This window comes from Mytilus trossulus, chromosome 8 (genome assembly GCF_036588685.1).
Source record: "Mytilus trossulus isolate FHL-02 chromosome 8, PNRI_Mtr1.1.1.hap1, whole genome shotgun sequence".
NCBI classification, from domain to species: Eukaryota; Metazoa; Mollusca; class Bivalvia; order Mytilida; family Mytilidae; genus Mytilus; species Mytilus trossulus.
The window spans coordinates 22,379,562-22,396,143 of NC_086380.1; the positions used below are offsets into that span (position 1 = coordinate 22,379,562).

At 31.9% G+C, this 16,582-nt stretch overlaps 2 protein-coding genes across 2 annotated transcripts; both read right to left on the reverse strand.

Annotated features, from left to right (window-relative positions):
• Window positions 1–4,234: 4,234 nt before the first annotated feature.
• Window positions 4,235–8,914, reverse strand: LOC134680704 (fatty acid-binding protein homolog 6-like). Its single transcript, XM_063539892.1, has 4 exons — window positions 8,719–8,914; window positions 7,405–7,577; window positions 6,609–6,719; window positions 4,235–5,129 (listed from the first exon to the last, which is right to left on the reverse strand). Exons 1-4 carry the CDS (start codon window positions 8,804–8,806, stop codon window positions 5,079–5,081), a joined length of 423 nt encoding a protein of 140 aa, XP_063395962.1. The 5' UTR covers window positions 8,807–8,914; the 3' UTR covers window positions 4,235–5,078.
• A 3,154-nt stretch (window positions 8,915–12,068) lies between these two features.
• LOC134727471 (fatty acid-binding protein homolog 5-like) lies at window positions 12,069–16,071 on the reverse strand. The gene is made up of 4 exons (XM_063591851.1): window positions 15,981–16,071; window positions 14,137–14,306; window positions 12,446–12,562; window positions 12,069–12,268 (listed from the first exon to the last, which is right to left on the reverse strand). The coding sequence occupies exons 1-4, from the start codon at window positions 16,069–16,071 to the stop codon at window positions 12,215–12,217; spliced, it is 432 nt and encodes a 143-aa protein (XP_063447921.1). The 3' UTR covers window positions 12,069–12,214.
• Between the last annotated feature and the right edge of the window lie 511 nt (window positions 16,072–16,582).

Genomic DNA, 16,582 nt, shown 5'->3' on the forward strand with positions numbered 1-16,582 from the left:
AATATTGTAAGTGAGGACAGAAGGGTGAAAGATACCAGAGGGACAGTCAAACTCATAGATCGAAACTAAACTAAAAACGCCATGGCTAACAAAAAAAAGACAAACAGACATATAATCAATAATGCACAAGACACTCGACTCACAACATTGAAAACTAAAGACGACGCGACAGGAAAACAATGATATGACAAGAGGCTCAGAATAGAGACGGAAGACCCCAACAGATAACAAACACTCAAGTCCGTATGTCGCTACTACTGTAGTTAGGAAAAGATAAAGAAGTCTTGTATGGAAATCATAGGAGATGTGGATAGATGTCATTGAGACTGCAATAACTAAAAGAAATTTACAGTTCAGTATTTTTTGTAAATGTAAATATAACACGAAAATTAAAAAGCAAAAAAACTACGTCATACCACTACGGGTAATAGTTATATACCCAACTTCGGCCAAGCTTCGCGATAGGTCGTGCGACAAAATCAGACAAACAAACTTTATTAGATTAACTCTCTAAGGAACGATCGTTTTCATTGGTCAATTCAAACCTTCGACCTCACACCTGCAAAAATAGAACACACGTACTTTAACGTTGAATGGACTGATTAATATTCACGTAGCTGGTCAAGGTCGTTTACAGCTTCCATCGTCGTATTCGCATACATGATTCTAATCATAATTCTAGCTTAATGTGCATGTGAAATTTATTTGTGTTATAATTTTCTGCAATTAATTGGTAGTAAAGTTTAATCTTTAAAATCTTAACAGTTAAAATATTCAATTTAAATATCTCCTCTAAATCAAGGGACGACATCAAAAGTTTAATGTAGGATAAAAAAAACCTCAATTCACATATTTTTTTTCATTGACACACCCAAGTTGCTTATCCTGCCTTCTCTTTTATTCAATGGACTCGATAAATTAACGTTTTACTTGAAAAATGAAACTGTATACTTTACTACAAACACTTTTCATATTGTTTGCCAAGTTTTATATATTCTTTATAGAATAGTGATTTTTTTTCTGATTCCATTAACTTGAAGGAAAAAAATAAATTCCGAAATTGTATTAAAGTAAATTCATAACATGTAACACGCTTTGTTAAGAAAAAATGGAGATGGCCAATCATGGCACAGCGGATAATTAAATGAAGTTTATACAAACGATATAATTCATGAGGTTTTTCTATTCTCGGTTGAAAAAACGAACGTAAATTATATATTGTTAATATTAAACCGTTGGTTTTCCCGTTTGAATGGTTTTACACTAGTAATTTTGGGGCCCTTTATAGCTTGTTGTTCAGTGTGAGCCAAGGCTCCGTATTGAAGGCCTTACATTGACCTATAAAGGTTTACTTTTATAAATTATTATTTGGATGGAGAGTTGTCTTATTTGCACTCACACCACATCTTCCTATATCTATGTAAATAGAAACAAACAATGTCTGTATTCATTAAATCATTTAAATGTATTTATAAAAAGGTGAGTTTCATCTTGTACATACATTCAGTCATCCTTAATTTCTTGATATTTTTTTTTATCAGTTTATCATACACGTTTCGTTTTGTATTTTATTTCAAATACGAATACATACTACATATACTTTAGCGGATTGTTCAACAATGTTATGCAACTATATTGTTACAGTATAAATTTGAAAAATAAATATTCACCCATTCATAATCGAGAACAGTACATTTATATGTAATAAAGAAGATGTGGTATGATTGCCAATGCCACAACTCTCCACAAGAGACCACAATGACACAGAAATTAACAACTAAAGGTCACCGTACGGCTTTCAATAATGAGCAAAGCCCATACCGCATAGTCAGCTATAAAAGGCCCCGAAATGACAATGTAAAAACAATTCAAACGGGAGTTGTTTCTTATAAACTACGACATTTCTCACAAGTATTAATATTTATTTAGTTCCAAACATGCGAAAGAAATAATCTTCACTGAATTCATTCAGGTGCACAAATGATACGATTAGTTATTTTGTTTCTATCTTTGGGGAACAACTTCCTCCTTTTATGGTAGCTACTGTGTGTATGTTTTAGCATGAAAATAATAAAGGAGGAATGTCAGTGCAACCCATCATTAATTATTGTAAAGCAGGATCAGTATATAAGTGACTACGAGTCGACATTGTATGGATTATAACCTATCGTAGGTATGAAAGAAATTAAAAGTGGTTCATTTATTCATCCGTATAAAGGCGGCACATGTATTTTATTTTATCCTTATATTTCTCATCATGTCGGGTACAAGATAATTGAGTTGCTGCATGCATAAAGAACTTAGAATATCAGTATACTTTTTCGACCCCACTATTTGAAGTTAGCAAAACATTTATTTAAATCTTTTGGCCAAAGGTTTGTAAACTATACAAATCATTGTTTTTACGTTCGTAGTAACATAGTAAATTCCATTGTCGGTCACCTGTGTCAATTCACGTGCACACTGACTAGACTGTCTACATTGCTGTTGTATTTAAATCTTTCGGCCAATGAAATGAGACGTTACAAGTTGTTTGTTTATGATACGCCAGAATGTTATCAATGAACTATCAAATGCTAAACTTCACTGCATATCACTGTAACGTACAGGACAAAACATATGCAAAGCAGAAACTCTCGATTCTTCTGATGCGTGGGAAATGGTATAATAATGTTATTTTTATATAATAACATTATATGTATGCTTCATTATAATACGTTATTCTGATTGGCTTCACTGCAATCTGGCGTTATTCCTTAGTCAATTGCATTACACAATACAACTTAATATCATCCATAATCACATGAGGTCCCACAATAAAGTGCACAGGTAAATTAAATAAAAACTTGATTAACATCGTGTGATCATGATCCTAGCTAACAAATGTAATAATAAGTATTTTTAAATGCTTATTTTTGTAAGTATAGGGTTGTAAAGGCGTTGCCCGTGCGCACATTATTAGAATGAAGCGCGTAATTCCACGCTTTATACAAAACGTACTTTGGTCAACGCTTTTAATTACATCCCAATAAAGTTACCAAATGAAGCATTCAATTCGTAAATACTTTTTTCTTGTACTGCATCTCTTTCTCAGGACTTTACCTAATATATATATATCGTATATATGTTTTTGTTTATGGTGTATTTGCTTGGAATCCCCCCTCCCCCCCCCCCAACCCCCCACCCAAATAGTAAATAGGCTTATTCTTAATTCTTATTAACTTTAACATTAGCCAGTATTTGCATATTATCCTTGTACATCACAATACATTTTGCCTACATTGTAATCATAACAGGTATAAAGTTCTACTTTTTGAATTAGGAGGATCTACTTTTTGAACTATGAGGTTTTAAACGCTTTGAACCTTAAAATTACTGTGGATTGGAATATTTGCCATAAAAAAATGCAATTGCTTAATTTGGAACATGTAATCATTCAATCCGCTACATGAATTTCTACATTAAATTCTTGATTTGTGAAACTTCTCAATATACATGTACAAGCAATATTCTAAAAATGTTTTTTTTTCTATGTTCGTTGCATGCATTACTACATTTCTTTATTTTTTTCTTTCTAAATTGCAACTATAAAATGATTATAGTTTTTATTTGAAAAATGGAATTTTTAGGTTTGTTTATAAGGGTGTATATTTGTTGATTAATCGAAATAAAGTTTGTTGATCAAAATGCGTACGATAGTGTGGAATGATGAATATTTAGAATGGAAATTGGTAATGTGTCAAACAGACAACAACTCGACCAAATAGCCAGAAAAACCATCGCAAAAATAGTCATAAAAATCCAACAGCCGGTCTAAAAAAAAAAAAAATAATGAACAATTCGGCGAGTCAACACAATCGTGATAGCGATTTTCAAATTTTCTTCGCGATGCTTTCAACTATACACCCCTTGGAACTCTCGGTTTAATAGCTTTCTTGTAAGTAGCAACCTCATTCAATGAATTCATGATGGGTAATGTAAGTTCTGGAATATCTTATAATACTTTATTGCTAATTTACAAAATTTTCCTTTGATCTTACTGACTAATAATTTCCATTCTAAGCACAGTAGAGGGATTTGAAAAAGTATCGCTAGAAACTTAGGGCGCACGTGATGTTGTCAATATGCCGATCAATAGCGATAAAAAAAATCCTATTATACCGGAATGTTGCTACTGTAGCAGGAGCAACTTTGTTGGAGATGAGGTGTACAGACCCCACACAGCCTGATCTAGTTGATAACAATATTTATTATGAGATGTCAATGTACAGAATTGGTTCATGCAATGATATAAATTTTACTCGTAGATGCATAAAGTAGATATACTATTCATAGATACATATTTGGATATGCACAGTTTACTGACGTTAGACTGAACATCAGTCCTCAATCAATTCAATAATTCCAAACGACTTATATAAATGATTTGCAACGAAAATAAAACGAAGTTATAAACTTCAAAATACAAATAAATATCTCTCACTGATGAATTCAAATACAAATATCTATCCAATTCAATAAATATGTATTGAATAATCATCATGTAAATTATTGAATAAAGAAATATGAAATGTTGAGTTTAAATAAAGGAGATAACAATTGCATAATAATACTGTATGCCACAATACATAGAAATGAAAAGCATTCAGACCACTGTACGATGCTCGTGCGTATACCATAAAATGGCCTTGCCTGCCATTGAAGAGGATGGAATTGGGTTCCATTTTACTGCCACTGGAAAATAAGAGCGTGTTGACTAGATGCTTACATTTTGCCTTATAATGCAGAAATGGATATCAAAACTGTATATTAATATGAAACTTTGTAAAAATGTATTGTTCAAATAAATGAATGGATAGTAAAATGAAGTCCGAGACAAATGTATTTGGTTGTTGATTTGAAATATTTCGCAAACCAAAAAGTAAACAATTGCACAGAGTATACAGAATCTACATAAACTCCATAGAACACATTCTAAGGTAAAATGCTAAAAGCGATGTGCAATATCTATATGGTCACATGATTTAGGTGTTATCCTATGTAAATCCTTAAGTAACGTAGACTTCAAAGTAACAGGTTTATGCCTTCTTGAAATATCTTTTAGCCGACACATCACCACGAGTCAAAGTCTGAAAATTAAAAAAAAAACTTACATATTAATTGCTTATATGAGAATCATTTTCTCAAAACTTGAACACACATTTCTTATAAATAATGTTTAGCATGTGCCAAACGTCCGCAGACAAAACTTAGATTATCATGTGTCGGGAAAAGTAAAAGTCTAGTATACTTATGAATTAATTAGATGACTTTTATATGCATGAATTTTTCAGGAGGTTTAAAATTACCTCATACCAATTCCTTGTACATATACATAATCTGTTTAAGGTACGTATGCGTGTTTTTCTTCTTCACATGTACATCTGTTTTGCTGTGCGTATATAAACTGTTTTTTTTTTTTTATAAAATCACTGTTTCATGCGTCTTATACAAGTTTATCCCATGCCTCCTAGTAGGCACCTTCTCGCTAAAGGATGTTCAGTTTGTATAAAGTTCAAAATGATAAACATCGAATAAGTGATTTATAAGTGAATAATTGTTAAAAAAAACCCTATTCTTATTCCTGTACTTCATTAATTTATCAAAATTGTTAACATTTATAATAAAAAATAGTTAGTTATTGGTTAAAATTTTAAAAAAAATGTTTGCCAATGGGAACATAAACGCTAACTCCTATGTAAACGATTTATTGCTTTATAATAAGCTTTTGACAAATTAATTTGACACGGATTCACATATCTTTTTATCTTTATGTATCTTTATTCTTTTATGTTTTTTTTTTATTTATTCATTGTTTAGTATGAAAGCCGATAACGACTATTCCAAAAATAAAGGATGTAAAATATATGTAAGTTTCTCGCACAAGGTAACCAAAGAAGGTAACCAAAGATTTTGCGACGATGCATATATTAAACTTTACAATATAAATAGATATCTTTAACCAATGAATTCAAATAGCAAAAGCTATGCAATTAACAAATATGTACTTATTAAGCTTCATGTAAATTATGTAACAATGAAATACATTAAAAAATAAGAAATTTTGAGTTTTACTAAGAGAGCTAATAATAAATTAATAACACTGTCTGTCACACAGCATTTCGGGGACTCCCTCTGATATCTTTCGTCCCTCTTTTATAACTGACTATGCGGAGGCTTTTCTAATTATTTGGGGCATTGTCATGACCTTACGTTGTTAATTTCTGTGTCATTTAGTCTCTTGGCAATCATAATACATATTCTTTTATGTATATAGCGATGTCGTTATCACGACATTTTATGTCAAAATTACGACATAGCGATGTCGTTATAAGGACATGTTATGTCGAAATTACGACATTTTTTTTTTGAATGGCCCTTATCGGCGTCCGTATTTTAGAGCCCAAAACACTAAAATTGAATTGAGAATTGAAATCGGGAATATGTCAAAGAGACAACAATCTGACAAAAGAGCAGAACACAGCCGTAGGCCACCAGTGAGTCTTTAATACCAGTATCCAACAGTCAGGCCTACTCCCTATAACAACTAATATTCTTTAAAGACTTACCATGACAAGATCATCTCCTTGTTTTTCTCTGACTACTGTTACAATTTTCTTAGTAGCCTCAGTAGGAGTATTTACTATGGTCAATTTACCGTCGACAAACGTCGCTTTTGACTGCAATAAAAGATTCATTATCAAAAAGAGTCCCAACAAACTATACAACTCCTTGAAGAAGTCAGATATATCAAAACATATGTAAATCTATCACAATCATATCCTTGGCATGCAAAAATCAAATCAAAACGAATTCTGCTGTTTTCAATAAGTTTTTGTTTCTCTGTCCATTTTTTTCTTTTTCCAATTTATGCATATATACCAGATAATTATAGTTTATTTTACTTAAACATGCAGTTCATAATTAGTAAATTGCATACATCTCAAACTTTTGAAAAAAAAAAGAAAAGAAATCCCGAATACATCTTTTTTTTTTAAACTTTGCAACCCATGCATGTGACCTATAGTTGTTAATGTTTGTGTCATTGGTCTTTTGTGGATAGTTGTTTCATTGGCAATCATACCACATCTTCTTTTTATATGTATATAGTCGATGATGATGCAGATGTTAAATGATTGGTATTCAACGTCCAATGACATCATCCCACTCGAAAACATAGTACGTCACTTAGTACTTACATGTAGCAAATACAAAGTTCCAGTCTGTGGTCTACCCCGATCGAGGCTCAAGAGGAGTTCGCAACAACACGACCACCGATGAAGAGGAAGTTTGAAAAATAAAATACTATGCTCTCATTCATAGCATACGGCTTAGAGAAAATGGCTACACGAAGACCATAGTTACCTTGACCATTTCTCCTGAATCTGTTTTCCTGTCTGCCTCTTCATTTAACGTGTATTTTTCCTCCATTTTCTTTGGTCCAGCTTCTATATTGATTGTTATATTATTGCCATCTATGGTAAAGGTATTTGTTGGTGACATATTGGCAGCAGCCTTTCTCATCACAAGATTGACACCTGTTAGTAAATAAACATTCAGTTGGATACAATATATGTCTGTTTAAGTACGAAATATCAAACAAATTCAAAATGATTAAATCTACATTGTAACTTATATTTTAGAACTTAAAATGTAGCATTAATACACAGAATTAAAAAATAGCAGAATATAGTTTACGTTATAATAATGTTATTGCCAAGTGAAAAATGTACTAAATGGCTTATTTGCTTGGTTATTTAAATTTATTTTTGGTAGAGTATTAAGATTTTTTTTTAGATATGAATTCAAAACATTTGTTCAAAATATTTTTCAACATCATTTTTGTCCATAGCTCTGAACAATTTCGCTAAATAAACAATAACTCTGATATAATTCACCCCTTCATATAAACAGCAGTTCCGAGATAGGTCTCCATTCTAATAAATATGCAGCTGCAAGTGTATTTATATTTTTCAAATAGATGTATTCTATTCCAAAACAAGTAGTTAGCAGTGAAAGGTTATATCAATTTATTTTATAAAATTTTTGCATGAGTTGTGATACCGATGCAAGATGGATGATCATGAATATTGACCTTTCAAATAATGTTAAATTATAGGAAAAATAAGATAAAATCATTGAGACGATAAAGTCATGGTGTTTACATGACATACATACATGTACTAAAATCCCTTGCAGGCCAAGATCCTAGCTATAAGTACAATGTGGGTAGTAATGTAATTTTAACATTAAACATTGGTGAGATTCCTCATCTATAATAAAGCATATCGCAATCTTCTATTGTTTCTTAAACGTAATCAAAGTTACAGAATTGTCAAAAAAAACTAAAAAAAAACCGATACATTCTTTCGCATTTCGTTTGACTGTTGGCCGTTTTTTTTTTATTGAAATCTAATATTTGATGTACTATGAACCAGTTTCGGTCCGACAACTTAATGAATTAAATATGAAAAAGATGTGATAATAAAATGTAAATAAAAGTGTTGTTTATAGTTATACTTTCTTTCAAAAACTAATAAGGAGATGTGGAATGATTATCTCCGTGTGGCCTTCAACAATGAGATAACTCTATACGTTTGCTATGCACAAAATGCATGTCAACATGCAAAATAATCTATACGAGAAAACTAACGATCTGACATTTATATTTTCACTTACCCATGTCTTTTAGAAATTCTTCAAACTTTTCACTTTTGTAAATCTTCCATTTTCCTCCAAATGCAGTTTTCAAATCTTCAGAAGACATTTTTATTCTTTTTACTATAATGTTACGCTAAGTAGACGGAGATATAATTATGTTTTAAACGTTGAGAATACGCAACTTATATACTATCGGAAATTATACTGGTTTACAATGTGGAACGTTCAGGTTGCAGAGAGGTAGACCGGAACGTTTACAAACATAAATATTGTATATTGTCATTTACCTGTACCTCATTCATCAATAACGTTCTACATATTGAACTGAGTGGGATTTTACCCTTAACGATTGGAAAAAAAATATATAAAGTTTATAGGAGTTAATAGAAGAAAGTATAAATAACGTTTCTGTCATTTTTATAAGCTATGGATTGTAAAATGTGATTATTCATTTGATTCGTGTCAAATAACACATTAATAGAAGGAGTTCTCTTATTACAATAAGTAACCCATTTTAAGTGTCTTCAAATTAGTGAACGTTCCACATATTATCGAATTAACCAAATTGAAAACTCTAGATTAGGAAATAAATAAAATCTTTAGTTTATATTAAAAAAACTCCACAAAATTTGTATCGACATTATACCTCGCCAACCAACTAAGAGAACCTCAAGGGTTGAGAAAAAAGGTGGAGGGCGTTATGTTTTTTTTTTTTTTTTTTTTTTTTTTTAAATTATTCTGATCCCCAATGTGATGAAATAAATGTTGTGTTCAAGCAGATGACAAAAATAAAGAGAATTCTTAATCAAGATTTCCCCATAACGAATAGGCAATGACCCAATAAAGAGTTTATCGTCAATTTTAGTTATATGTTGCCATACTTGTCTTGCTGAACATTTCACCTACATAAAGTGTCTATCTTTCTATTATAGTTTTCAAAATGATAGGCGAACATGTTAATTATTTAGTTAAGAAAAGAGGAGGGGGTGGGGGGGGGGGGGGGGGGGGTCAGTAAAAAAACCTCTATATATACATGTATATATGAGTTAAGGTTTTTTTTATCTTCATTGAACTTTTGATGTCGTTCCTCATTTGAGTCTGTGATAATTTTCATTTTTAAGTAGTTATGCTTTCTATTAAGATATCAGACTAAAACGCAAATAAATGGCAAATTTCGTCATTAAACGGACCACAACTTTGAGGAGTTGTCTAATAAATACATCGATGATGACTTAATTGACAAAATTAAAGAACGAAATTGTAAAAAAATGACATACAAGGGCTACAAATTCAATGTATCAATCAATAAGACGATGTGATAGTTTTCACTTAATTTGACAGCGGATAGATATCGACATTTGGACAGTTCAACCCCTGTCAGATTTTCTATCCATATATAGCGCTTTTCAATATTTGAGACAAAAGTTGCATTTTATCCCTATGTTAGATAAAATTGAAAACGGAAATAAATGGGGAATGTGTCAAAGAGACAACAACCCGATCATAGAACTGACAACAGCAGGAGGTCACCAACAGGTCTTCAATGCAGCGATGTGTCTTCCAGCTGGCCCCTAAACAAATATATATACTAGTTCCGTGATAATGAACGCCATAGATGTTTTTATTATCACCTTGGTGGACAAGTTATTTACATTTAGCCAATAGATATAGGAAGATGTGTTATGGGTGCCAATGAGACAACTCTCCATACAAGTAGCTCAATTTATAAAAGTAAATATTCATAGGTCAAGGTACGGATATGTACCTACTAATGATATTCTTGGTTTGATAATCCATTTCAAAATTAAGTTCAAATATTTAAAATTGTATGCTTTGTTGGTAATAAGCGAAATATTGTCTTAAAGTCTCAAATTCAGCAGTTAAGGAACTGCAACCATTATACGATAGCATATTGTGCTCAAACAAATAAAACTTTAATTATGCTCTCTTAGAAAATTTTGGTCACCGGAATAATAACATTGATACTACATGTATGTCTTACGCGAAATATAAAAAAATAAACGGTCTTTCAAGATTTCGTGAAATAGAACGCAAACCTGATAAAAGACCGTACGGTGACCTATAGTTGTTAATGTTTGTGTCATTTTGGTCTTTTGTGGATAGTTGTCTCATTGGCAAAAATACCACATCTTCTTTTTTTTATATTTGACATACACAGTAATACATATGAATAGGACCTTGCTTTATTTTTGCGCCATCGGCATTTAATTTGAAAGATTGGAGTTGTTAACAGTCGCAATTACATAATCACAAAAACATATACGTTTGCGGGGCAGTTTAACTAGTAACTTAGCAACGAATTGTTTGTTTGTTTTCCTCTTATGATTCACGGGTATATACTATTGAATTTGTTAACGTGTAATTCATTAATGTGCAAAAACAACGTTTGAAGCATCTACATGTACTTATGATTTCTATTGATCTATTTATCTCTCAATAGCGTGGAACAGTTTTAATGACTTCATTGTATTTCCTTATTGTATAAAATCTCTCTCTCTCTCTCTCTCTCTTTTTTTTTTAATATCAAAAAGAAGACGTGGTATGATTGGGAGACAACTCTTCACAAGAGATCAAAAGGCAAAGATTTTAACAACAAGAGGTCAACGTACGGCTTCAACAATGAACAAAGCATATACAGAATACTGATCTACATTAGGCCCCAAAAATGATAAATGTAACATAATTCAAACGAGAAAACAAAGGACATAATTTATGTACAAAATAAATGCACGAAAAATATATTTGTAACACAGCAACAAATTAAACGACAAACTCTGATTTACAACCTCTTGACTTGAGACAGGCTTTTACAGAATGAGGCGAACTGAAACATGTTTGTGGGCGCCATCCATCCTAACCTGGAACAGTGGTGTAACAGTACTCTTTGGCAGGGGTGTTGTCTCTTTGAAACATTCCTTATTTTCGTTAATTTGATCCCATAGATCCACTCTTGGAGCACCTGACTTCACTCCTGGTTTTTAGTGGAGTTCGTGTTGTTTCTTATTTATTTTTTATAGTGTTGATGTAAATGTCTTTTGATTTTACGAGTCTTTGTTTACACCTTAGTGTTGATTGTTATTGTCTTATTAACTTCAATTCAAACGTTTTTGTCATGTGGATCAACTTATAGAATGTGTGACTAAACCAAACAAAAACACATACTTTAAATATATATATATATATATATATATATATAAACAATATTATGAACGAGTCTAAATTGAAAACTACGTTCAAACCTATGATTGCGTTGGATAAAAACCGCAATTTTTATACGTGTGCATGTCAAACAAATTTCGTTGTAGAAGGGTCTTTAAACAGCACAAAAACATTTTCCAAAATACCAAAAAAGGGAAAAAATACATTTAAACAAAACGCGTTTGACTAACAGGTCGAACAACTGATCTTCTTTAACCCTGATGACTGCCATTGGCGAAAAACATTATTATGTACACAAGACAAAGTATCTATTGTTGTCAAAGACACACTGGTTTTATGTAATTTTCTTAAAGTATCTTTTACAAACAACATCACCAACAAACAGCGTCTGAAAATAAAAATGAAATAGTTAAGTATATTCACAACACTTTCTATCAAAAACATTACTGTATCTGACTTATCTTTTCCCCTATGGGAGATATCAAAAATAGAAAGAAAAAATGAAATCAATCAAAAGTATTGTGGGTTTTTACCCGAGTTAAAATGTACCGGTATGAATACCTACCATAACTAGTTCTTCATCAACAATTTCACGGTGTACTGTTTGAGGTTTCATCTTATTTTTGGGATCTATTGGAGTTTGTACGATAATAAGTTTTCCTTCTTCATATTCTCCTTTAGCCTGTTGATGAAACAAGTATACTTAAAATTAAGTGATTACATGCTTAAAGAATATTAAAAACAGTCAAGAACCTGATGAACGGCTAGTGCTTGTCGTTTAATTGTTGATGCGGTTCATAATTGTTTCTTGTTTCACGTGTTTTTTTGTATATATATTAGACCATTTGTTTCCCAGTTTGAATGGTTTAAGTTATAGTAATTGTTGGGGCCCTTTATAACTTATTGTTCAGTGTGAGCCATGGATAAGTGATGCAGGCCGTGCTTTGACCAATAAAGGTTTAGCTTTACAAATTGTGACTTGGATGGAGAATTGTCTCCTTGGCACTCGTATCACATCTTTTTTTTTTTATATGAAAACAGAAGGGGACGTTATAATCTCTCTTTGGCAACAAAATACGGAATGAATTAATACTTTATAAATTTCGTTCGTCCTACGTCATGGGAACGCCTAAACACAAAATCAATAATGAGCAATCAGAAAAAAAGAGTAATAAAACTAAAAGCCAAGGACAATAACAACCTGGACACGATATAAAAGTTTAAAAACTACTCCTCTGTAGGAGGCTTTATATAAAAAGATATGATACATTTTAGCTTTTGCTTTCACGTCTATACTAGTATTTAAATACGAAAAGGAGATGTGGTATGACTGCCAATGATACAACTATTAATACAGATCAGCTAATGATGTGACAATCATACAGGTCACCGTGCGGCTTTTACAAGATAGCCATACCCATATGGCATAGTAAGTTACAGTTGGCCTCGTCCGTTAACAAATCTGTTTGGCGATTAATTTTATCTCGTTATTAATCGGTTATAACTTTATCGCACACTTATTATCACTTTAGTTATACAATGTGAGAAAATGGATACAGTTCATCGAGACAGCATGCAACTCAAAATACGATAGAAAACATAATAGATTGCAGTTTGTACATTGTAAATACTGCTGTTTCAAAAGTCACACCTCTATTGGGGAGATATTTGATATTCATAGAATATGTTTAATTTGGTAACGTACTGGTTCAAGATATGTTTTCTGTGTTTCATCTCATAGAGACATAACATGGGAATGCTACCAGTATAGAAAAAAACATGGTAGCGCCTAAAAGTTTTCACGAAACTTAATAGTGAAAGTGACACCGTTTTAGTGGCAAATGGCATTCCTATGATAACATTGCAACCTATAAACATATAAAAGTCAACATACATAGGGGGAGGGGGATATCTCATAAACATGTTTAACCCCGCCGCATTTTTGCGCCGGTCCCAAGTCAGGAGCCTCTGGCCTTAGTTAGTCTTGTATGTTTTTAATTTTAGTTTCTTGTGTACAATTTGGAAATTAGTATGGCGTTCATTATCACTGAACTAGTATATATTTGTTTAGGGGCCAGCTGAAGGACGACTCCGGGTGCGGGAATTTCTCGCTACATTGAAGACCTGTTAGTGACCTTCTGCTGTTTTTTCTATGGTTGTGTTGTTGTCTTTTTGACACATTCCCCATTTCCATTCTCCATTTTATTTTTATGCATGTATTAGATTACATAATACAAGTTAACAATAATGATTTACCTTCATCCACGTGCCTTGAATTTCCTTCATATATTCTTCACCCAATGAGAATTCGTCCACACTAGTAAACAAACCTGTTTTCATTGCTATTTTAATTTTCCCTCCTGCCATGGTGAGTTCTGTTTCAGGGGAAACTTTTGTTGCTACTTTTCTCAGTAAAGCATTAACCCCTGAAAGGACAAAATCTCAAAATTAAAGAACATTTTATTTTTGAACTTATTACATAAAATTATTTGTGTTTATATCGTACTATGTTTACTTATTAATTGTCATCATTTGTTGCTGTTATTATTGTGTGTTTGCCAGTTTGATTGTTTGTTTTAATGATTGCTTTTTTTATATACAATTTGTTGTGTTTTAATTGCTAATAAACTGTTTTAAAAAGCTTTGAAATATTGTAAAGTTATACAAACTAAAGTTAAGCCTTTTTCAACTGATTTTTATAGTTCGTTCTTATGTTGTACTGTTATACCACAGTCCCAGGTTAGGGGGAGGGCTGGAATCTCATAAACATGTTTAACCCCGCCACATTATGTATGTATGTGCCTGTCCCAAGTCAGGAGCCTGTAATTCAGTGGTTGTCGTTTGTTTATGTGTTACATATTTGTTTTTCGTTTTTTTTTACATAAATAAGGCCGTTAGTGTTCTCGTTTGAATTGTTTTACATTGTCTTATCGGGGCCTTTTATAGCTGACCATGCGGTATGGGCTTTTCAGATTGTTGAATGTCGTACGGTGACCTATAGTTGTTAATGTTTGTGTCATTTTGATCTTTTGTGGATAGTTGTCTCATTGGCAAACATACCACATCTTCTTTTTTTATATTTACGTTTTCATAATTCCCCTCTACTTTATAAAACTCACGATCCTGTTTTAACTGTTTGTTGGATGGTTGAGCCATTCATAATCTTGTTCTATCTGAATCATTTTTACTTGTTTAATTTAGCATATTATTCATAAAATTTAGTTTTCAATTTAAAGCAAAACCTTAATGTCTCCTGTGTTTACATGATCTTATATATATGCACAACAAGTTCGCATCATATGCTCTTGGTGCAAATAATTACTTCTAACGATTTTGATATTAATCAAATCGATATCATATATACTTGGGAAAAGGACAATTCTTTGATAAGCCCTCAACCCTTTTTTGCAAAATTAGTTATTTTTTTGTTTCACCAAAGTTTTCTCTTTGTTTAAATTATTTCCTCGTTTTTTCTGTATTATATGAACATGATTTACATAAAATAATCTACTTTCAACTACTGTTAACACGTTTACTATCTACAGCAGTCAATCATATATCATAGAGAACCTTTGAAAAAAGGGGAAGGGGAAGGGCTAACAAACAAATATACTGTCCCCAAATACCTTTGATCTTTATTCGATTCATTAAGAGTGATTTGCATGTACTAATTGTATTCATAAATGTATATTAGTCCACTCATCCAGAATTTATAACAAAGGGGAGGGGCTTCACCCGTATACTTCTCAGCCCCAAGGATAACTAAGTAAACTCACCATGCTCGTGTATTATCATCTACATGTGTATGCATGATTTGATAAAAGAATACATGTAACTGCTATATTATAACAACACATATTTGTACATAACAGCGGCTTTGGAAATACGTGTAACTAAGACAACTTCGTATGACAACTGATATAACAACACATATTTGTACATAACAACACATATTTGTAAATAACAGCGGCTTGGAAATACGTGTTAATTATTTTTTTTATTTATTTAAAGAGGATTGCCAACAGCCAGAGGCTACGTGTGGGTCTCCTCGCTACGCGTGGGAAATACGTGAAAAACAACTTCGTATGATCTGTACATACCAACCTCTTGTAGAAATGCTTCAAAGTTTTCACTTTTGTAGATTTTCCACCTCCCCCCGAATTTCTGTTCAACTTCGGTATAAACTTCCATTGTTCTATTTTATAAACATAAGCTTGTAATTCGAATGTGAAATTGAACTTTGTTGCAATGACCCGTTATCGTGGATAATTTATTTGTTTTATTTATCTTTATATATTATTCATATCAATACAAAATGTAATTTTTAAAACTGTTTGATTTGTCACAACTGTTTGTGTCGTTTACGGCTATTCATTTAAAATTTATAACGTTGAATATGTTTTGTCATCTTACATTTGAAGGTATACTTTAAAATGATTGCCTGTTTTGGGTGAGGGGAGTTTCTCGATGCAGTGAAACGTATATCTTCTGTCCTTTGGTTGGCTTGAATTGACACATCCCCCTGTTTTAGTGTACTATTCTAATGGTCAATGTGATCTTTTATTAATTTTTGTTCAAAATAATAGAAGTAAGATGATATAAAAAAAACTTGGCTAATAAAACAAAAAATGAAAAAAGACCAACAACATGTACTGCATGTATGACTGTTCACGTTTAGAAACGAATTAAATGTCTATTCGGG

Coding starts and splice junctions, on each gene's coding strand:
- LOC134727471 (XM_063591851.1), bottom strand. CDS start 16,071: ATGGAAGTTTATACCGAAGTTGAACAGAAATTCGGGGGGAGGTGGAAA. Junction 12,563..14,136: donor TTCAAGGCACGTGGATGAAG/GTAAATCATTAT, acceptor TTTCATCAACAG/GCTAAAGGAGAATATGAAGA. Junction 12,269..12,445: donor TTGATGAAGAACTAGTTATG/GTAGGTATTCAT, acceptor TTTTATTTTCAG/ACGCTGTTTGTTGGTGATGT.
- LOC134680704 (XM_063539892.1), bottom strand. CDS start 8,806: ATGTCTTCTGAAGATTTGAAAACTGCATTTGGAGGAAAATGGAAGATT. Junction 6,720..7,404: donor ATTCAGGAGAAATGGTCAAG/GTAACTATGGTC, acceptor CTTTTATTGCAG/TCAAAAGCGACGTTTGTCGA. Junction 5,130..6,608: donor AAGGAGATGATCTTGTCATG/GTAAGTCTTTAA, acceptor TTTAATTTTCAG/ACTTTGACTCGTGGTGATGT.